At 42.2% G+C, this 22,924-nt stretch overlaps 1 protein-coding gene across 4 annotated transcripts; it reads left to right on the plus strand.

Moving 5' to 3' along the window:
* The first annotated feature begins 474 nt into the window (after window positions 1-474).
* LOC139443285 (uncharacterized) lies at window positions 475-21,437 on the plus strand. 4 transcript variants are annotated; one of them, XM_071224257.1, is made up of 11 exons: window positions 475-624; window positions 3,120-3,267; window positions 5,312-5,469; window positions 7,642-7,733; window positions 8,788-8,922; window positions 9,928-10,035; window positions 11,067-11,164; window positions 13,688-13,820; window positions 15,047-15,109; window positions 17,018-17,077; window positions 17,856-21,437. In XM_071224257.1, the coding sequence occupies exons 1-11, from the start codon at window positions 614-616 to the stop codon at window positions 19,019-19,021; spliced, it is 2,172 nt and encodes a 723-aa protein (XP_071080358.1). In that variant the 5' UTR covers window positions 475-613; the 3' UTR covers window positions 19,022-21,437. The 4 variants fall into 4 exon arrangements, with proteins under 4 accessions (XP_071080358.1, XP_071080359.1, XP_071080361.1 ...); XM_071224258.1 differs by lacking the exon at window positions 475-624 and adding an exon at window positions 1,214-1,293; XM_071224259.1 differs by lacking the exons at window positions 475-624; window positions 3,120-3,267 and adding an exon at window positions 4,107-4,113.
* The last annotated feature ends 1,487 nt before the right edge of the window (window positions 21,438-22,924 follow it).

The following is a 22,924-nucleotide window of genomic DNA, read 5'->3' on the forward strand; positions in this document are numbered from 1 at the left end:
TCTTGTCAGCTCCTTGTTATTGCATAGACAGCAAAGTTTCTTATTGTCGTAAACGTCCATCAATAAACGCCTGCCTTGAATTAGCATCTGTCGTTTAAGTTTTGTAAACGTCTGTAACATATTTAACAAAGCGATCGTAGCACTACGAATGACGTAAGTCTATGTTCAAAAATAGTGAAAAATAGAGTTACGTTAGCCGTGGCTATGGTCGCTTTGTGAAACTGGAAAGTCTAACTTTGGAATATTCCCTAAAAAACTTGTTAAACATCAACATTAAGAGAGAGAAAAATGACAAAAATTATATGCAAAAGCCTCTCTAAAAACATAATAAGCGCTGGTCTCGAAAAAAACACCCAAGTGAAGATGTTGAAAGTTAAATACGGTATTTAAATGCAAGGCGGAACCTGAGTAGATCACGCCTCGCGTCATTGTGTCAGACAAGAGTTGTCTCCCATTTATCCACACTGAGTGGAAGTGGATGTGCGCGACATCGGGAGGTCAGTGAATTAGCAAGTCTTTTGACAGCAGTGGACTGAGATGGCAGCCATCATCATTACGTAACACGCCACAGTCTTCACTGTCACGTCAGCAAACCGGATATTTTCAACACTTCATGATATCAAGGTAGCAATATGACAATCATACATTGTGTAGTCAGGTGATGTATTTGTTGAACTGTGTTTCAACTTGTACCGGCTCTCTGGTGGGGTTGTGTTTAACATGTTTATCTTCAGATAGCCCGGGGACGATCGACAATGTTTAAGAACACACGTGCATTTATTTCTCTCACAAAAACAAAAATTGTTTAGTTTGAAATACCACCGCGTGTTGTGTGTTGGTATCGTTCTATTTTCAGTCAGGAAGTCAAATGCCACATCACAGGGAAATCACCTTTGGGAAAAACCCGTTTCCTAAGGCGATACTGATTGCGTAAACAAACCATTTATGTTTGAAGATGGAGTGTTGTCGTGGTTGTCGTGTTAGGTGTAAAAGGTACTTGTATGTCGAGGTATCAGGCAATCCTTGGGCAAAAATGGCACCGCGAGACACAATACAATGCCGGTATTGAAAGCGAAAGTAGGATTCTCAGGAAGCATCTTGACAGTTCACGGAAGGGTGACGCACGCTCGTGCGTGTGGCTGCGTGGGTGGTTCTTTGAAGAATGATATGACGAAACTTCTTGTTATTAAACTAGGTGATGTATAATGAGACTGATATATGACTAGTACAATGTTAGCAGGCTCTAATAGAAGTACTGACAGCCCTGCTTGCAATACTCATTCTAACGTCTTGGTAAGATTCAGTCACATTCTATATACACAATCAAATCAAATTAACTTGGCCATTGTAGTATTCTGAATTTTTTTTAAAACATTTCTTTTTCTTTTCAAGTATTTTAACTTTTATTTTAACACAGAAATTAACTAACATTTGGTCACTTAAAATTACTCCCATATTTCCTCTGTGCAGAGTTGCATCACTTAGTTCAAATCCCAGACTAGCCTAGATTTTTATGCTTGGTTTGTCACCATGCTCATGATACGTCTGGGCTCACAATAGTAGTAAAAGTCTATGATTTTGTTTGCTTTTTTGCTTGTTTTTGTTGTTGTAATATCTATGCACTCATCAATATTCCAGCTCTTAGACAAACAGGATCTGTATCTTTGAACTTTCCTCCCACAAAACGCTGATTGCGGTTGTATATGGCCATTAAACAAAATATACATATTCCTATTTCATCCCCATCAACAGTATGGAAGGGAGATGTTGAGGGATTTTCTCACCTTTTTATAAGACACATTAAATGGCTGGAAGCACAAGACATATACACTTATGGCATAACATAAGGACAATACCATCATGGTGATGAAAGCTATGGTTCAACTCGAGAAAAACAAGAAAAAGTTTTGAAACCAGACACATGTTTTTGTTTTGCCCTAATTGAAGAAATTTAAAAGCCACGCTAAACCAACTCACATATGCCCTCCCATGTCATTAGCAAACATATCATTCATATTTGTGTTACTGTTACTCAAGAGATCCGCGAAGATTTCGGGGTAGAATATAGGTCTTCAGCAACCCATGTTTGCTGTAAAAGGCGACTATTCTTGTCGTAAAAGGCGACTAACGGGATTGGGTGGTCAGCAAGCTGACTTGGTTGATGCATGTCATCGATCCCAATTGCGTAGATTGATGTTCATGATGTAAATCACTGGATTGTCTGGTCCAGACTCAATTATTTTACAGACCGACGTCATATAGCTGGAATATTGCTGAGTACGGCGTTAAACAACAGACAATTGCAAACAACAATAGTTACTCAAGAACTGGTAATTTCTAGTAAGTACTAGCTTTGTATTGTGACCTGGAGAAGTGCCTGACAGGGTGCTGTATACATTAATGACACCGTTACGACCAGCATGTCTTGCTGTATTCCCGGCATAAACACACCTTCTACAGGGAGAAAAACATCATCTTCATTTCAGCATCAAAGATTTTGCTGGCTTTTAAAAACAATTTCCTGTGATAATCATATTAGAAAAAAGATATGACTTTTGTCCAAGATAAGGAATTATTTTGAAGTATTATTTTGAATTCCAAGGTATTTAGAAACAGCTCCCATAAGCTCATCCTGGTAGTCAGTGTTCAGACATAAGATTGGCTGATGCTGAGCAGATCTCAGATAAGAACCCCTGCTGCGTTTCAGATGTCTCTGTGTTATGGTTCTTGATTTGATGGTTCTAGCCCATTTCACGCATCTGCATGATGTTCCATGCTCTTCCTGATGTAACCATGAGACGCAACACTTCATGGATTTTGATGGATTTATTACTGAGACCCGTCATCGTTGGCCCCATAAGAAAACATTGTTAGGATTTAGGAGTACATCACACATCGTCGCAAACATACACTTTCACTTGACAAGTTCAATGTGTAACGTAATCTATATCGCAAAGCCCACGTGTCACCGCCTCCCATTCTTCATCTTGTAATGTGCTCTCCTGTTTACTTCCGTTAAAAAGGGACAGAACTTCCTCGCATAACGCTTATAATAACATACACATTGTAATATCGTAAAACTAGACTATAAATCTACCAACATTACGCTGTGTTTCCAGCTACTACATCCCACTGCGACACACGAACGTGATGGAGCAGGCTCCACTGGTGAAGATAACAAGTCAGATCTACTTCCAGAGGTTCCGGTATGGGACAGAGAACCGGGGAGGCAGGAAGACCCGCGATGAGGACTTCATGGAGGTCATGGTAGGTGGGAGGATAGGGCTTCATGGAGGTCATGGTGGGAGGATAGGGCTTCATGGAGGTCATGGTGGAAGGATGGGGCTTCATGGAGGTCATGGTGGGAGGATAGGGCTTCATGGAGGTCATGGTGGATGGGAGGATATGGCTTCATGGAGGTCATGGTAGGAGGATAGGGCTTCATGGAGGTCATGGTGGATGGGAGGATAGGGCTTCATGGAGGTCATGGTGGATGGGAGGATATGGCTTCATGGAGGTCATGGTGGGAGGATAGGGCTTTATGGAGGTCATGGTGGATGGGAGGATATGGCTTCATGGAGGTCATGGTGGGAGGAAAGGGCTTCATGGAGGTCATGGTGGGAGGATAGGGCTTTATGGAGGTCATGGTGGATGGGAGGATATGGCTTCATGGAGGTCATGGTGGGAGGAAAGGGCTTCATGGAGGTCATGGTGGGAGGATAGGGCTTTATGGAGGTCATGGTGGATGGGAAGAAAGGGCTTCATTGAGGTCATGGTGGGAGGATAGGGCTTCATGGAGGTTTTGGTGGATGGGAGGATATGGCTTCATGGAGGTCATGGTGGAAGGATAGGGCTTCATGGAGGTCATGGTGGGAGGATAGGGCTTCATGGAGGTCATGGTGGGAGGATAGGGCTTCATGGAGGTCATGGTGGAAGGATAGGGCTTCATGGAGGTCATGGTGGGAGGAAAGGGCTTCATGGAGGTCATGGTGGGAGGATAGGGCTTCATGGAGGTCATGGTGGAAGGATAGGGCTTCATGGAGGTCATGGTGGGAGGATAGGGCTTCATGGAGGTCATGGTGGGTGGGAGGAGAGGACAACATGGAGGTCATGGTGGATTGAAGGGTAGGACTTCTTAGAGGTCATGGTGGGAGGAAGGATAGGACGTCTTGGGGGTCATGGTGGGTGGGAGGATAGGACTTCATTGAGGTCATGGTGGGTGGGGTGATAGGACTTTCCCAAATTAATTTATGTTTATTTGTCCAGTTCAATTGGTTTGAGATTGCAGACTAACAGAAAGCACCCACTTATGTTCTCATTGTACTAATTACATGTTGGTAGACTGCCTTGCATGTTGGGGAGCTTCGACTGGTGGCAGTGATAGCATAGACAGTTCTTAGGGTTGGCTATTGCTGTTATGAGCTTTGAGGCATATATATAATGAGGAACATTACTCTGTTCTCATGATAATTGTGTTTTCTTTGTGGTGATTTGCTTCATGGATTCGGTAGCCAGACTTGCTGACTTGGATAAAGGAATGTACCCCGACAGCTCATATCTATCACAGGATTGTCTGGTCCAGATTTGCTTACATACTGCCCTTCATGTAGCTGAGATTTATCTGAGTGCAGTGATAAACAACAAACAAACTGAAATCACCTCAATTTTATCCATCTGTGCTTTCAGGGTCCACCTTCCGGAGGCAAGAGAGTTAACTGACTTTAAAAGTCCAGTTTCCACCCTTGCCTAACTAGGCTGGAATTACTGGGCTGGTTGGTAGCGCCACCAATGGCTGTTACTAGCTATGTCCCTTCTAAGCCTCTCCTATGGACCAATCAGATTCCACCTCTCGTATCACTTGCGTTTGCTTCACACAAAATGGTGGCGCCCGGTCAGGACGATCTGATCGATAATCAAGATCTATATTGTGATAAAACGTGTCTTACATCGCAAAATGCATCAAATCATGTGAGCACTTTGATTAAAAACATGAAAATATTTGGAAAATATTTGCTGACAACGAGTTGGTGGTGCACATGCTTTGCAAATCCTGCAATCGACCGAAATCTGAATGACAGTTAACCAACCGGATTTCGATTTCGGTGCGCGATTTTGATTGGACTATGCATAGACTCGTTAGTCCAGGCAAAATGTAACTCCATAATACCAGCCTAGTTCAGCAAGGGAGCAAACTGGACTTTTATAGTCAGTTAACTCTCTTGCCTCGGGAAGATGTCTGGGTCTTACTCTGGTGACTGGAGTTTGGTTGTGAAGCCAGTACATGACTGGGCTGTCGTTGCCATGATTTAAGGTACGGAACATACCTCGGGGGGCCGTGATGAAGGTGTTCTGCATCAAGGTGGCTGACGAGCTGTATCCCCACCCTAACTCTGTGGACGGACAGAACTGCACACAAGGGGTCTACAGCCCTCCAGCCTTCAGAAGACATTATGGAGAAGAAACGATCAAGTAAGGTTCAATTGGTTGTCATTACGATGTCACCCACACTACCTCCACTGACCAGTGCAGCTTTGACACTGAACACAATTTTTCAGTTGTTTGAAGGATCAGTAGATAGAAAAAAATACTGGCTGCCTTCTTTCTGGACAAAAAAGAAAACAATATTCCAGGATTGTAGTTTCCTGATTGTGTTTAGAGCTTCCATTTCCAGTTGGCAAAAATAAGCAAAAGTGCCCCCAAAATAACACTAAGTCACCAGACCACGATTTCATTGATTTCACTCAGAGACTATATACTGAGGGACAGGCCCTGGGGCTAGTTGGAGACTGATCTCTGTCGCACGGGACTAAGCAGCACTTTCACGCAAGACTGTGCGAGATTCGAAGATTAACATGCGAGGTTTTTGCGAATTGACTATTCAGTTGTCCAACCCTTTACATATTTCTATGTGTTGAGTAATGTCAGTTTTCCTGATTTGTTAAAGGACATTTATGACATATAAGTGACTATATGTATGTGTTGACATTCATGAGAATTAACGAGCAGAAGCATCGAACCACATCCTATTGTTCTATCATACAAAATATAATTGACAATTTGTCCATTTTCCAGTACAAATTACTCCATTAAATATGAAACAATGTCCTTAGTTACTGGAATCAATTGGAATATTTATTCTATTTTTTTGTAGTGGCATAATTGTTATCATCATTTATTTGGGTGTTTTGTAAAGGACATTCGTCAGAAAGTATCACTAAAATTATTACATCGCTAGTTTTTGCTCATTACGCTGTATCCTTCGGTACGATACGATGTAGTTTTGAGTGCACTTAGCCTAGTATTCGAAATATCAGTGTAATGTCAACATGTGCGCTTGCGTTGAAGCGAAGGGAATTAACTCTCAGCATTCAAGCATTGTGTAAGATTGTTTACCGGACTGCGGAAGTCCTTAGATAAGAGCATCTGTGCATGTGTCGTGCATCTTGACTGCTGACGGGAGAAAAGCATCAGTCTGTCCCAATGTACCTATTACACTCATGGATGCAGCAGTGATTGTTAATGATAATCTACTGCTGAGGCCTGTCCCTCAGTATGTGGTCTCTGTTTCATGGTCCTTGAGAAATGGGGGCGGTCGGGTAGCCTAGTGGTTAAAGCGTTTGCTCGTCTCGCCGAAGACCTGGGTTTGATTCCTGTCATGGGTACAATGTGTGAAGCCCATTTCTGGTGTCCCCCGCCGTGATATTGCTGGAATATTGCTAAAAGCGGTGTAAAACCAAACTCACTCACTCACTCACACTCCTTGAGAAATCTTCACTGAACATGGGCCAAAGACTATCTTTAGTGTCAAAGTATCACGGTTGTGTCCCTTGGCAGTCAAGCCCCGGTGGGGAATCTGGGTTAGATTTGGCCTCTCCACCTACCTATGCTGGTCATCAGAGGTGCATGACGGATTGGGGGATCATGCTCAACACTTGTTTGATAGCATGGATCTTTGCTCATGATATCAATCACTGGATTGGTTATTTACTGGCTGCTGTACAAACAACAAACAACAAACGCACCGAGCTGTTAACATTTGCTGCTCCTGTGTTCACAACAATAATGTCTATGGCCCACAGCACAGCAGCTATCTGCCCCTATTTTGCATAATGGCCGCTCGGGTGGCCTAGTGGTTAAAGTGTTCGCTCGTCATGCCGAAGACCCAAGTTTGATTCCCAACAAGGGTACAATGTGTGAAGCCCATTTCTGGTTTCCTCCCCGTGATAATGTTGGAATATTGCTAAAAGTAGCGTAAAACCATACTCTCACTCACTCACTCACTCACTTACTCACTAGTGACTCACTCACTCACTCACTGTTGCCGCAACCTTTTGGACACTGCAGATGTGCCCTGAGTGGACTTGAGGATAGGCCTCTTGCACTCTCATGCTTGTTGTACACAACTGCATGGGGTGGTCAGGGTACAGCTGGAATACTGCTCACTCTAGCAATCACTCACTCACTCACTCACTCACTTTCTCACTCCCCTGCTAATTGTGTGTATTGAATTCGTACTAGTTTGGGCTTCCCACATGACACACCCAGATATGACTGAAGTACTGAAGCAGGTCTCACTCACTCACTCACTCACTCACTCACTCACTCACTCACTCACTCACTCACTCACTCTTTTTTTCCCAGGATTCCCTGGCTGCAGATCAACAGAACTAAGAAAGGAAACATGGTGACTGCTCTTGAGAACCGCCAAACTGAGCTTCCACAAGTATATAAAGGTGTTTCTAAACTATTCCCTTCTCATAAATGGAGCCACTGGTTGCCAGGCATTGATGGAGTCTCCGAGTTTCTCTGTCTGTGTCAGGTGGTTGCCAGGCATTGATGGAGTTGCTGAGTTTGTCTGTCTGTCTGTCTGTCTGTCTGTGTCAGGTGGTTGCCAGGTATTAATGGAGTCTCTGAGTTTGTCTGTCTGTCTGTGTCAGGTGGTTGCCAGGCATTGATGGAGTCTCTGAGTCAGTCTGTCTGTGTCAGGTGGTTGCCAGGCATTGATGGAGTCTCTGAGTCTGTCTGTCTGTGTCAGGTGGTTGCCAGGTATTAATGGAGTCTCTGAGTTTGTCTGTCTGTCTGTGTCAGGTGGTTGCCAGGTGTTGATGGAGTCTCTGAGTTTGTCTGTCTGTCTGTGTCAGGTGGTTGCCAGGTGTTGATGGAGTCTCTGAGTTTGTCTGTCTGTCTGTGTCAGGTGGTTGGCAGGTATTAATGGAGTCTCTGAGTTTGTCTGTCTGTCTGTGTCAGGTGGTTGCCAGGCATCAATGGAGTCTCTGAGTTTGTCTGTCTGTCTGTCTGTGTCAGGTGGTGGTTGCCAGGCATAAATGGAGTCTCCGAGTTTGTCTGTCTGTCTGTCTGTGTCAGGTGGTTGCCAGGTGTTGATGGAGTCTCCGAGTTTGTCTGTCTGTCTGTGTCAGGTGGTTGCCAGGTGTTGATGGAGTCTCCGAGTTTGTCTGTCTGTCTGTGTCAGGTGGTTGCCAGGTGTTGATGGAGTCTCTGAGTTTGTCTGTCTGTCTGTGTCAGGTGGTTGCCAGGTGTTGATGGAGTCTCTGAGTTTGTCTGTCTGTCTGTGTCAGGTGGTTGCCAGGTATTACTGAGTTTGTCTGTGTGTCTGTGTCAGGTGGTTGCCAGATATTAATGGAGTCTCTGAGTTTGTCTGTCTGTGTGTCTGTGTCAGGTGGTTGCCAGATATTAATGGAGTCTCTGAGTTTGTCTGTCTGTGTGTCTGTGTCAGGTGGATGCCAGGTGTTGATGGAGTCTCTGAAATTGTCTGTTTGTCTGTGTCAGGTGGTTGCCAGGCGTTGATGGAGTCTCTGAGGCAAGGTGCCAAGGTGGAAACCAACCAGGTCTACCTGTGTGTTCATGTGTCATGGAACAACCACCAAGGTATCTGGGATGTCTCCAAGCTTATAAAGAATGAAGGTAATTTTCTAATAGTAAATGTGATTTGTCAGCTGTGGGGCAGAAGAGGTCCCAAATACCCCGTGCTTCTGATCAGACGTCTTCCCAGGGCAAGCGTGACCACAATTCTATATCAATGCCTAGTTTCTACCCTTGCAACATCAAGGCCACTTTTCTTGCCTAGACCGTCACTCTACCACTAGTCTTGTCGATCATGAGTTGTGTCCCTTGTACTGAAAATGTGATAGCCAATCAGATTCGCTGTTCTTGTCGTGTATGGCTTCACATCGATGGTGTCTACAACGAACTAGTCAGTCAGATAACGGAAACATTCGCGATTTCATCCCAGACAGATGAAAGAAATATTCATGTCAACAAAGTAGTAAATCACTTTCATGCAAATATGTACCAGTCTTGGATGTTGACTGGTTCTCTGATTGGCTTTTCAACATGTGCGATATAGTCCAATCATATTTAGCACAGGAAAGGGTGGAAACAAGACTTTGATGAAAAGGCTAGTGGGCGCTCTTGCCTCAGGGCACAATTGGGGGCACAATTTGGGGCACAGTGTGTGATGAGTCTATGCATCATTGCATCTCACCTGCCACTTATTACCAACATATTTCCATTTAAATAAAAATAAAAATTCAACCCAATCAATCTAAAATATTGAACGTACCGGTATTTTTAAGTGATGTCAGTACAGTGAACAGGTAAATTTATCACTGAAGGATGATAGCATTCTTTTAGTTCAAGATGTTTTTCATTTTTTATCTAAACGCTAACACAGAAGGTTTCATTGAAGATGTTTTTGCTGATATTTTGGTGTTGTGAGTGAGTGAGTGAGTTGGGTTTAGTGCAGCTTTGAGATGCGTTGGTTTTTGCTGACAAATCAGTTCTATTTTTCTTCAATATATCATGATATATCCAGTTTATAAAAAAGTACAATAATCCAGGCCCAATCTGGTAGTCATGTCTGCCGCTGTTTGAAAGGAGTCTTGGAATGAATTTAATTTCTTCCCACAGATAAGTGTAGCAGCTTGAGGATTGAGGAACTCTCTCCCCCTTCTGTGACAGTGGACGGAGAACGAGTTCTCATCCTGCTGACAGAGGACAGTCCAGGCATTGAGCCAGGTGGGTGTGTTGGGAGGAGGGGGTTGGCTGTAGGGATGGGTGTGTTGGGATGAGGAGGTTGGCTGTAGGGGTGGGTGTGTTGGGAGGAGGTGGATGTGTTGGGAGGAGGGGGTTGTGTATAGGGGTGGGTGTGTTGGGAGGAGGTGGGTGTGTTGGGAGGAGGGGGTTGGCTGTAGGGGTGGGTGTGTTGGGAGGAGGTGGGTGTGTTGGGAGGAGGGGGTTGGCTGTAGGGGTGGGTGTGTTGGGAGGAGGGGGTTGGCTGTAGGGGTGGGTGTGTTGGGAGGAGGTGGATGTGTTGGGAGGAGGGGGTTGTGTGAAGGGGTGGGTGTGTTGGGAGGAGGTGGATGTGTTGGGAGGAGGGGGTTGGCTGTAGGGGTGGGTGTGTTGGGAGGAGGTGGGTGTGTTGGGAGGAGGGGGTTGGCTGTAGGGGTGGGTGTGTTGGGAGGAAGTGGGTGTGTTGGGAGGAGGGGGTTGGCTGTAGGGGTGGGTGTGTTGGGAGGAGGGGGTTGGCTGTAGGGGTGGGTGTGTTGGGAGGAGGTGGGTGTGTTGGGAGGAGGGGGTTGGCTGTAGGGGTGGGTGTGTTGGGAGGAGGGGGTTGGCTGTAGGGGTGGGTGTGTTGGGAGGAGGGGGTTGTGTGTAAGGGTGGGTTTGTTGGGAGGAGGGGGTGGGTGTGTTGGGAGGAGGGGGTTGTGTGTAGGGGTGGGTGTGTTGGGAGGAGGGGGTTGTGTGTAGGGGTGGGTGTGTTGGGAGGAGGGGGCTGTGTGTAGGGGTGGGTGTGTTGGGAGGAGGGGGCTCTGTGTAGGGGTGGGTGTGTTGGGATGAGGAGGCTCTGTGTAGGGGTGGGTGTGTTGGGATGAGGGGGCTCTGTGTAGGGGTGGATGTGTTGGGATGAGGAGGCTCTGTGTAGGGGTGGGTGTGTTGGGATGAGGGTTGTGTGTAGGGCGTGGTGGGCTGTGTATAGTGGTTGAAAGCTGTGTGTCAGGGGGATGTAGTGTTTCTGGGTGTTCAATTCTGACCCATCAATGTTTCAGAGAAGCTTCAGGTGAAGATTGAGGAGGTTGCTGCTGACAACAGCATCACGTGGAGATCAGAAATATTTACGCCAGTCAAGGAAGACATCCGTTATAAGGTAGTATTTTCTGAGCAACTAGTTGAATATTTCTTGATGAAACTTGCTGTACAGATCAGTTCAGTGGTGAACTTTTGGTGCCTTTTGATGATTTGGAATATTGAAAAATACCGAACAGCATTTTTCTTTTCTTCACTGAACATGTGGTATCCAATGACAAAGAACCTAAAGTTGGGTATACATGTATTAAGTAACCAAACTCCAAATCCATATTTCACAAGAATGGGAGCATCACAACAAACGTTTGTGGCCCATGAAGAACATCATCTTCCTGAAGCAAGAGAGTTAACTGACTTTGAAAGTCCAGTTTCCACCCTTGCCGAACTAGGCTGGAATTCCTGGGCTCGATCATAGCGCCACCAGTGGTTATTACGAGTTATTTCCCTTCTAAGCCTCTCCTATTGACCAATCAGATGTAACCTCTCGTATCACTTGCAGTTGTTTCAAACAAAACGGTGGCGCCCAGTCAAGACAATCTGAATTTTACATCGCGAAGTGCATTAAATCACATGAGCACCTTGATTAAAAACATGAAAAGATTAAGAAAACATCTGTTGATAATGAGTTAGCGGTGCACATGCTTTGCAAATCCTGCAGTTGATCGAAATCTGCATGACACTCTACAAACCGGATTTCGATTTCGGTGCGCGATTTTGATTGGACTATGCATAGACTCGTTAGTCCAGCCAAAATGTAACTCCATAATACCAGCCTAGTTCGACAAGGGTGGAAACTGGACTTTCATAGTCAGTTAACTCTCTTGCCTCGGGAAGATGGAAGAACATCAGACACAAGGCTCATCTGAGAAGAAGCTGACTTCAGACAGTGCCTTTCATGTAGGATGAAGCATGACTGAGGATATTTAGGAGAACCTTATGAAACCTTAACGCTCAGTAATATCTCTCAAATGAGGGTTTTAAATCTCATTACAGCCAAGGGGAAGTGTTATATCAACACTTTCATGTTTCAAACATTTTAAAGGAACCTTAGGAAATAGGAATAAATATGTCTTGCAGGCATACGTTCGCTTGAAAACCAGATTCTGAAAAGCAATGTGGTTTATCAACATCTCTGTCACCTAGTAATTCACTCATATGAATGTAAAGGTGGCAAGTTCAATGCAATATAAAGACATTTGTCGTTTGATGTTACATCACTCCGCACATTTCCTTTTGTACATTGTGTTCAAATGCAAATTCCAGCTTCACTTCGCGAAATACTGGATTTGATTGGACAATCAATAAAATCACTATAAAGTTAGACATAATCAATTTGGATGGAAAATGCGTCTAGTTTTATGACTTCTTCATTGGGTACTTATACAAACTGTTGCACTACTTGTGTTTGACCACCATCATGGCTGATATCAACAGAATTTTTTCCAATATAAATGTTCCAGACTTCAGTGATGATCAGCTTATCAACTGTTAACCACTATGTCCAAGAAAATAAGTAGGTCAGGTAACCTTGCATTCTTTTCACTGACAAGTTCAGTTCACCTCTCATGCTTTCTGGGATTATACATAGTCTTACATGACACGAAAGGGTTTGATTTTAAATCGGTCATGAAAAGTAAGATTAATGTTAGACTGGCGGTCGGTTTTAATTGAAATTTAGACATTATAAATTTGGCCTAACATTAATCTCATTTTCAAACACAGTCGGTTTATCTACTAAATATGTCTCCACCCAGGGACATTCTATAAAATATCCCTGGGACAGAGGGACAACTTCAGAATATCCTGGGGCCAGAGATCGAAAGTCATGTAGGGGTTTATAAGTTAGCATTGCGCATAGTAAAATAGACTTCATATAGCCTGAAGGTGGAGTCAAGTTTTGAACTCGGCTGAACATGCTTTATAATTGGATGGTGTCTGTGATTTCTTGTAAGGGGAGACAACTCATATATGGAAAATGTCAGTGCTGTATGGCATATGGCATGTACATTTTCTCAACCCCTATCACTGTTTGGAGCTCGTGAGTGAGTGAGTCGGTGGGTGTGTGGTGCAAACTTTTTCAACATTGAAGTTCTCAGTGTGTCTCGTGTCCATTAGCAATCTAGCATCTACCAATAGGAACAGAAATAATTCTCAGTAGTTGTGTGCGTGAATTTGACTGGATTCACAGACATCAGGGAAAAATGACCATGGAAGAAAACTTTGTAGTCAATATCCTTTGTCGGCACATTCAATAAAATACAAGGTCATTCAAAAAATGTTTTGACCCGTGAAGATCCAGGGTAGAATAGGTCTTCAGCAACCCGTACTTGCGACTATGCTTGTCGTAAAAGGCGACTAATGGGATCGGGTGGTCAGGCTCGCTGACTTGGTTGATGCATGTCATAGATCCCAATTGTGTGGATCGATGCTCATGATGTAAATCACTGGATTGTCTCGTCCAGACTCGATTATTTTACAGACCGCTGTCATATTGCTGGAATATTGCTGAGTGCGGCGTTAAACAAAAAACATAAAAAAATGTTTTAAAAAGTAAAAAATTACATACTTCTTCCTTTCCTTTCAGCATGTCATTACCTACCAAGTACCCAAGTACAAAGACAGGCAGATACTGGAGCCTGTCTGTGTGAATGTGGTCATCTGCTGTAAGCAGACGGGCGTGGAGGACAGGAAGCCGATTCTGTACAAGCCTCTGTCAGGTGAGTGGCTTCATGGCGCTCCTGCATCAGTAGGGCGCATCCTTGATGATCCAGCAGGGGCGGTCGGGTAGCCTAGTGGTTAAAACGTTCTCTCGTCACGCCGAAGACCCAGGTTCGATTCCCGACATGGGCACAATGTGTGAAGCCCATTTCTGGTGTCCCCCACCGTGATATTGCTGGAACATTGCTAAAAGCGGCATAAAACCCTACTCACTGATGATCCAGCATGCTATGTATCTATATGTATAAGATAGCCAGCTATGCAACAAATCGCGTGGTTTATTTCACGATAAAACATTCTATCATGCCGTCATTTCTGGATATTCAAACATTCGCTTGCAACTTGATGATTTGTATATTGGACGACGTTATTTATGAGAGGGGAGTGTCTACTTACTTGTTGAATGTAGTTGGCCAATGCAGATGAATGCGATGACCGAACGATCACATCCAAAAGCGGGAGGGATATGACAATTGGTATTGGGTACAGGTAATCAACGTGAAAATTGTGAGAATATGAGGGATTAACCTACCTGTGCATAAAATGGATTCTATTGAGGGAATCATCATTATTTAGATATAGGTATATTTTTTTAAAGCTTTTACGTTTTATCATTATCGGCTGTACATAATGTTGACATGTCATATAAGAAATAAACGATTCATGGTTGTTGTTTATTGTACAGTAAAACACTGCAGGGAGAATAAACCATGAGGGCACAGTGTTTTATTTTACGATAATTAGCCCATCATGGTTTATTCTCCCTGTAGTGTTTTAGTGTATGATAAACAACTCCCACTGGTCGTTTATTTCTTACATATATATATACCATGTGGGGATTCCGGTTATAACTAATCACTTGCCACCGATGCTGGTCGTAAGAAGGACTAGATTGAATGGATGGTTAAGTTCAGTGTTCATGATAGCAGTCAGTGGATTGAGTCAATTATGAACAGGCCACTGTCATATAACAGGAATAATGCTGAGTGTTGCGTTAAACAACAAATGTAGAAACAACGCGATCATCCCCGTAGCTTCGTATTGTGTCTGGTTCCAAAGAAACTAAAAATAGCCATCAAATTTAGTAACACTGTTTTTGAGACGGAGAGATATGATATCCCATCTACAGCAGTGGAATATGTGTTTTTTGAAACAATATATCCAACATTTATGACAGGTTATTATCACTGATAGTAATTTTGTAAACTACTGTACCTTTCAACAGATATCGTGGCCTTGAACAGAGGAAAGAGGAAACGTAGTGTGTTCGAGAAATATGGAGAAAAAGGTAAGAACTGATTTGTGGTTAGCCTAGTGGTTAAGGCATGCACTCATCATGCCGAAGACCGGGGTTGATTCCCGACATGGGTACAATGTGTGAAGCCCATTTCTGGTGTCCCCCGCCATGATATTGCTGGAATATTGCTAAAAGCGGTGTAAGCCATACTCACTCACTCACTCCATTATCAAGGCCTGAGAACCTTGTGCGTTGGGTATATATGTATCATGTATATGATTTCCACTGTACCACCCTAATGAGTGACGGTTGCATCTCAGAAAGTCAAGTGAACTTGTTTTGGCCTGTTTGACTGGCATCTGTCATGCATCGTCTGTCATAAATGTCGCCTCCTCAGAAATCACTAGATATTGATGCCCACCCCAAATTCGGTCGGGAGGTTCAAATCTGATTTTCAATATGTCTGCCACAGCAGTTATTTCGCTGCTCAAAATGTACTGTAATTGTCTTAAAATGCAGTTTTTGCCCCCTGTAAACATCTTCTCTGAAATTGCTAGACTGAGGAGTAAGTGAGTATGCCACTTTTAGCAATATTCTAGCAATATCATGGGTAGCGCAGTGGTTAAAGCGTATGCTCGTCACGTTGAAGACCCACGTTCGAATTCCAGCATGGGTACAATGTGTGAAGCCCATTTCTGGTGTCCCGCTGTGATATTGCTGGAATATTGCTTGCTCACTCACTCACTCACTCACTCACTCACTCACTCACTGAAAACATTCTATGTCATTATTCTCACTAGAGGCTCAGTGTTGAAAATGTTTGTAAAGTAAATTTTGGTGTTTTGTATTGCAACAATGTTCAACAAGAGTTGATTCTTGCAGATATGGAAACATTGTGGATAATTATTTGTTTCTATTTGTTAATATGTTTGCCCTCATTGTCCAAATGTTTTGAGTAGCAGTACTGACAGCAGATGTTGTTTGGCTTTCTCTGTTGACTTCATACACTGTATTTACATGTGTTGACGACCTACACAGGTGAGCTACAGTGCAGTGGCACTGTATTTAAATGTGTTGGACCCGTGAAGATCCGGGGTAGAAGGGGTCTTCAGCACCTATGCTTGCTGTAAACGGCGACTAACGGGATCGTGTGGTCAGGCTCGCTGACTTGGTTGATGGATGTCATTGATTCCAATTGCGTGGATGGATGCTCATGATATATGCTGTCATATAGCTGGAATATTGCTGACTGCGGCGTTAAACAACAACAAACCAACCAACCAACCAACAACATGCGTTGAAAACACAGGTGAGCTACAGTGCTTTGGCACTATATCTACATGTCATGACTACAAACACAGGTGAGCTAGAGTGCTGTGGCACTATATCTACATGTGTTGACTACAAACACAGGTGAGCTACAGTGCCGTGGCACTATATCTATATGTCATGACTACAAACACAGGTGAGCTACAGTGCCGTGGCACTATATCTACATGTCATGACTACAAACACAGGTGAGCTACAGTGCTGTGGCACTATATCTACATGTGTTGACTACAAACACAGGTGAGCTACAGTGCCGTGGCACTATATCTATATGTCATGACTACAAACACAGGTGAGATACAGTGCTGTGGCACTATATTTACATGTGTTGACTACAAACACAGGTAAGCTACAGTGCCGTGGCACTATATCTATATGTCATGACTACAAACACAGGTGAGATACAGTGCTGTGGCACGATATTTACATGTGTTGACTACAAACACAGGTAAGCTACAGTGCTGTGGCACTATATCTACATGTGTTGACTACAAACACAGGTGAGCTACAGTGCTGTGGCACTATATCTACATGTGTTGACTACAAACACAGGTGAGCTACAGTGCTGTGGCACGATATTTACATGTGTGATCATTACTGTTACTGTTACTATATTACTGTGTGTTTCAGTACAAAAGGTAACGGATGGGCGATGTGTCAAGAAAGAGCTATACAAAAAGATCATGTGTGGTATGTGACCACTGCTAGCTGAATCACTGTTCCACTACAGCCATAGTTATGCTAAATGTTTAACGCACTTGGATCCCATGTCTTTGGTTAAGCTTCAACAACTACTGTACTAGTTTATTGGAGCTAACTTGATGGCAGTTCTGACATTGTTGATCCTCTGGGTTCATTGTTACTGAATCAGCAAAGTCTATGAAAGTTGTATCAGTAAGAATCCAAAATTTGAAGATTCTAGTGATGATAAAATTAGCTCACAGAAGTTGAAATTTCACTTTGATTGTCTTAATAATAATAAGAATAGTAAGGCTATCCGCCTATTGCCTATGCTGTGTACATGTCCTGGGATGTAATTTCATTTGTCTGCCATTTCGTTGTTGGTTCAACAATTATATGCACCTGATTCGTAGCACCCGATTTATACTTTTTAGTGTAACCACGCTCTGTCTCGTGTGTTGACATTGTGCCATGCCTTGCCGTGCACTTGCCTGTATGACGATGCAGTTAAGAAACTGCCAGTAATTGGTCTTGAATGATTACCAGAAATTTCTTCGTCTTCTTTTCATTGATCATTTGAACGATAAGTTGTTCCTGGTGGTATCAGCCTCTGATCTGCCGGACCCGACTTGGTAATTCACAGGCCACAGTGGTAAAGTTGACATGCAACAGCATCTTTTCAAAAACTTACCTTTAATTTAACAGCACCAGCAGCTGACTGTCACTTATGGCCACATTTTCAGGATTATTATGAAAAAGATGCCTCATTTCAATTATTATCCTCCAGGTGGTGTCTCTCCGGTTCCCTGCCCTGCTGGTGCATCCCTCGCTCCAGCGACGACACAATCGTCCCCCATGGAGCTTCAGCAAGCACCGGGTAGCCAGGGTGAGGCGGTGGAATATCACCTTCCATGCCAAATGACTCAGCTGATGGAGAGAGACCTCATCTGTGGGGCACCGGATGTTGAACAGTGTGTGCGTGTTCCATTATCTAAAGACACAAGTGAGGGAAGGTTAAGACAAATGGTGTTGATACGCGATGAAAACTCGTCAGTCAGTTCGGCTGACTCAGAGAATCATAATATGCCACAATCAGTGATTGAAGCATGGGAAATCCCAGACGAAGGATTACAGAGCAGGAAACGGGCCAGAAACTCCAACCAAAATGATAAGCTGACAATGATGAAGAAATACATGACGAATCAAGAGCATCATCAGTCAGGACTTCCGGAGAATGGTACCACGGAGGATATGCACTCTGACCCAGTAGGAGAAACCACAGGTGGAAATCCAGGTTTCCAAATGCAGATGTCGGGACCGATTCCAATGGAGTCCTCACCCGGAATGCATGCCCGCAGACAGAATGATATAGGATCCTCTCCAGGACATTCTGCCTTCCAACTGCCAGGACAGAATGATGTGGGATCCTCTCCAGGACATTCTGCCTTCCAACTGCCAGGACAGGAGGATGGGGAATTCTCACAGGGGATTTCAGGTTTCCAAATACAAAGTCTAGGACAGAATGCTCTGGCAACCTCAAATGAAAATCCGGGTTTCCAAATACAGATGTCAGGACAGACTCCAGTGGAAACCTCACAAGGAATTTCAGATTTCCAAATACAAGCTCAAGTACATAATGCTCTGGCAACTTCAAATGGAAATCCGGGTTTCCAAATGCTGATGTCAGGACAGACTCCAGTGGAAACCTCACAAGGACAGAATGCTCTGGCAACCTCAAATGGAAATCCGGGTTTCCAAATGCCGATGTCAGGACAGAATCCAGTGGAAACCTCACAAGCTCAAGGACAGAATGGAAATCCAGGACAGAATGATATTCAGTTGGACATTCCCTTGAACACTATTGATTTAGAAACAATTATTACAGGTGGTCCGTATGAGTCAGGGGGCCTCTTCAAGGAATTCTTCCAAAATACTGATGGAGATAAGTCCTGAGGACATACTTCAGCAGAACCTCGCTAGCCCAGACCCAACCTCCTGGACTGTTATGGTTTGGAATGTCTATGGATAAATTAAATAAAGGACAATATGTACAAATGCTTGTTCATCTGGAAATGGGTTATTCTTGGACTGGCAGCTCGGGATTAGCAAGGTTTCCCTGTAAACAGTGCTGACATGATACTGGTTGAAAATGTTAAGAAGTGTAGAGGTGAAACCATTGATTTTCATTATTTTCTACATTTCATGATATTGTTTCCATTCTGTGTAGTTTTAAACCGTTATCAACGAGTGTTGATATATTTGATATCAAAAGACACAAGGGTGAGATTCTATTTATTATCCAACATCTTTCTTCCAACTTTTACAGTTGGTAGACAGTAATAAGCAGTGTCTTAGGTGTAAAAAGTACTGGGGCGTGTTGCAAGCCATGAATCGGTAAGAGAAAGCAAATTAATCGCTCACCCCGGGGTATGCAACAGTTCGAAGTGCTCTCTTCCAAAATGGCGGCTCAACTAACGCTTGGTCAATGACGAGCTGATTAAATTTATGACCACTTTGAAGATGTGGAGCAGACTGGGGATGATGGGGTGTTACCTGCCTTTGCTCATTTCCTCGTTGATCCAGTCAAAACTTTCTTGTTCCGCTGTCCAAGTCAGCTGCCAATCAGCAGTAAATCTGTGAGATCTTGCTCTGTAGTCTGGCAGTGAGTCTCAATCCTGATCATCATTTCAAGGGACTTAACTCTATCCTTACTCACAAGAAATTGATTTTGGTGCACCATATCTTCAAGAATAATAGGGAATACAATTTGAAGTAATGTTTAATGCTTTGTTGCAATAAGTTATTGTGTGTTTAGTGTTATGTTGTTTGTTTTTGTTTTGGGGGTTGACAGTCTGACAGTGTCAAAACCTGTTGTTGTTGTTGTTGCCATTACATATCTCTAGATGTATATTAATATATTGTACTCCAAGAATAATCATAGAAACACACTTGCCTCTAGCGCTCTACTTTAGCAGTAAAGTCACATATGTTTTTATGATTGAGAAACAGTTATTTTATTTTATTTTACTTTTGTACAAAATTTACAAGGTCATGATGGTGTCAGGGGAAATAACTCCGTCTTCACTGATTCCTAACTTTCTGCTGAGGTAGATGTTAAAATTGTGGGTTTCTGAAAAGAAAATAATAATGTTAGTTTATTATAGAGAAGGTAGGGGGAAAATTGGGACCTCCTGATTACCAATTAAGATAAAATTTGGGAGTGCCTAGAACAAATTGCATGGTCCTTATTTTGGTGAAACAGTGGATGAAATGGATAAGAATTTGGGAAGGGTTGACCAAAATATAATGGTTTGGGTAATACTTTATTTAATCCAGCCCGTAACAATGTGTGTATTGAGTGACTGTTCCCTTAGGGTTTTTTAAAAAACTATTTATATGTTTAAGGATCCATCCACTGAGTAGAAATTTAATGAAATTCTCAATTGAGAGGGGTTTTTTTTCCGCTGTGTTTGAAAACACAATTTAGCAATAAAATTTATCACAAATTGTCTTCATGCATGTCCCAACAGAGGCCATTAAAGCTCACCATGGCAGCATGTTTAAATAATTGTTCAGGATCTAGGCCATGACATTGAATTATAATTTTATTTTTTTAATATCTCCCGACCATGTGTTTACACCAAAGACAAAACAAACTTGAAAGTGCTTTTTTTCTTTCTTCTTCGTTTTTGAAGACCAAGAACATGTAATAAAACAAGGCCTTTTTAGAAGGGCAAAAATGATTTCATGTTTATTTTCCATCATTATCATTGAATTTGATAGAGGTGAGAATTAGACACAAACCTTATAACCTTTCACCTTTGTGAAGCCCATGACCTTTGTGAAGCCCACCCCTGTATTTAATACAGAATAGAGTGTATTTTCTGTATGTGCCAGTATTTGTTCCAAATGTTAACACAGCAATTGTTTACTTTAATGTTTATTTGGGTGAATCCACAACTCGTGGTCATGTGTTTCCTTAGCAAGTAACATTTTAATCAATTTCGGAGCTGAGGATTTTATTATGTAATACTCATGAATTGTAAATACTTTATGGAATACCTATGATGCAAGTTGTCAATCTTGTTATTTATTTATATGTTAAAATGAACCTTTAAGAACAGACCTTAACACATTTCAGTTCCATAAAACCCTCCAAACTAGATATTTGTGTGGGGGGGGAGTCTGAATGAGTGAGGATGTTTTCATGCCTTAAGGCAACATTCCAGTGTAATCTCACACAGGGCACTCCAGACATGGGTTAGACACAGTGGTGTACCCACCCTACGAATTGACCCTTGGCCCTTATCTTGTTGAAGTAACGTTTCAACCACTAGGCTACCAAACTGCCCTGATTTTGTAAAGAAGCACTGATTATATTATGTTTTGCAATAATGTTTTCATTTAATTTTGATTTGACATTTGTGGGTTTAAACTAAAGATGCTGGGAGCCATAAAGTAATAATGAAAATAATAGGTGTATTACTACTAATAGTAATAATAATAGGTGTATTACTACTAATAGTAATAATAATAGGTGTATTACTACTAATAGTAATAATAATAGGTGTATTACTGCTAATAGTAATAATATTAGGTGTATTACTGCTAATAGTAATAATAATAGGTGTATTACTGCTAATAGTAATACTAATAGGTGTATTACTAATAATAGTAATACTAATAGGTGTATTACTAATAATAGTAATAATAATAGGTGTATTACTAATAATAGTAATAGTAATAGTAGATGTATTACTAATAATAGTAATAATAATAGGTGTATTACTAATAATAGTAATAATAATAGGTGTATTACTAATAATAGTAATAGTAATAGTAGATGTATTACTAATAATAGTAATAATAATAGGTGTATTACTAATAATAGTAATAATAATAGGTGTATTACTACTACTACTAATAATAATAGGTGTATTACTAATAATAGTAATAGTAATAGTAGATGTATTACTAATACTAGCAGTAATAATAATAGAGTATTCAGTTTCTTGCTTCATGTGGTTCTTTGCAAAATGAGAATGTTTATTGTGGTAGCAAGTTCACCTGTCCATCAGTAACTTGGGCTGCAGAGTAGCCCAGGGGTTAAAACATTTGCTGGCCATAGGTCCAGGTTTGATTCCCCACATCGGTACAAGATGTTCAGCCTAGTCCTAGTACCTATAGACCAGCTCATCAGTTTATCAGTCTGTAAAATGTAAAAGTCATTTCCTGAGCAAAACTCAAAAAGTATTTCTTCAAAGAACATATCAGGGATTTTAAATAAATAAATGATTTTGTGTTTTTCACGGAAACCAGACTGATCATGCTGATGGTTTGAGGTGTTGCTGCAGCAGAAAAAAGTAGAATAGGTCTTCAGTAACCCATGCTTGCCGGGCCTGTGAAGATCTGGGGTAGAATAGGTCTTCAGCAACCCATGCTTGTCTGGGTATATAGGTCTTCAGCAACCCATGCATACCGGCCTGTGAAGTCACAGACAAATAGTTTGAAAGTATACCGGTTTTGGGATACCAGTTTGGTGAAATGTTATGAAGAAATATGTACAAGATTTGTAAAGTGACTGTTTTTAAAGGAATATGTATTATGATATTTATTTTGTATTTCTTTTTGTCAAATGCTCAAGTTTTAGTAAAGTGACGTCATTAAAAGCATGTTTTCATGATGAAAAGAATGAAATGAGAGAAAATCATCCTTTTAGATGAAAAGTCAAATGGCTACTTCCCTATTGGGTTTTCCAGTCTGTAAATATAAATGTGATTTACGAACACAATCAGTACTGGAAACGAGTTTGTGAGTGAGTCGGGTTTGATGCCAAATACTGTTCAAAGCCACGTT

The sequence above is a fragment of the Haliotis cracherodii genome, unplaced genomic scaffold (assembly GCF_022045235.1).
Source record: "Haliotis cracherodii isolate W230 unplaced genomic scaffold, xgHalCrac1.p SCAF_5, whole genome shotgun sequence".
Taxonomy (NCBI): Eukaryota; Metazoa; Mollusca; class Gastropoda; order Lepetellida; family Haliotidae; genus Haliotis; species Haliotis cracherodii.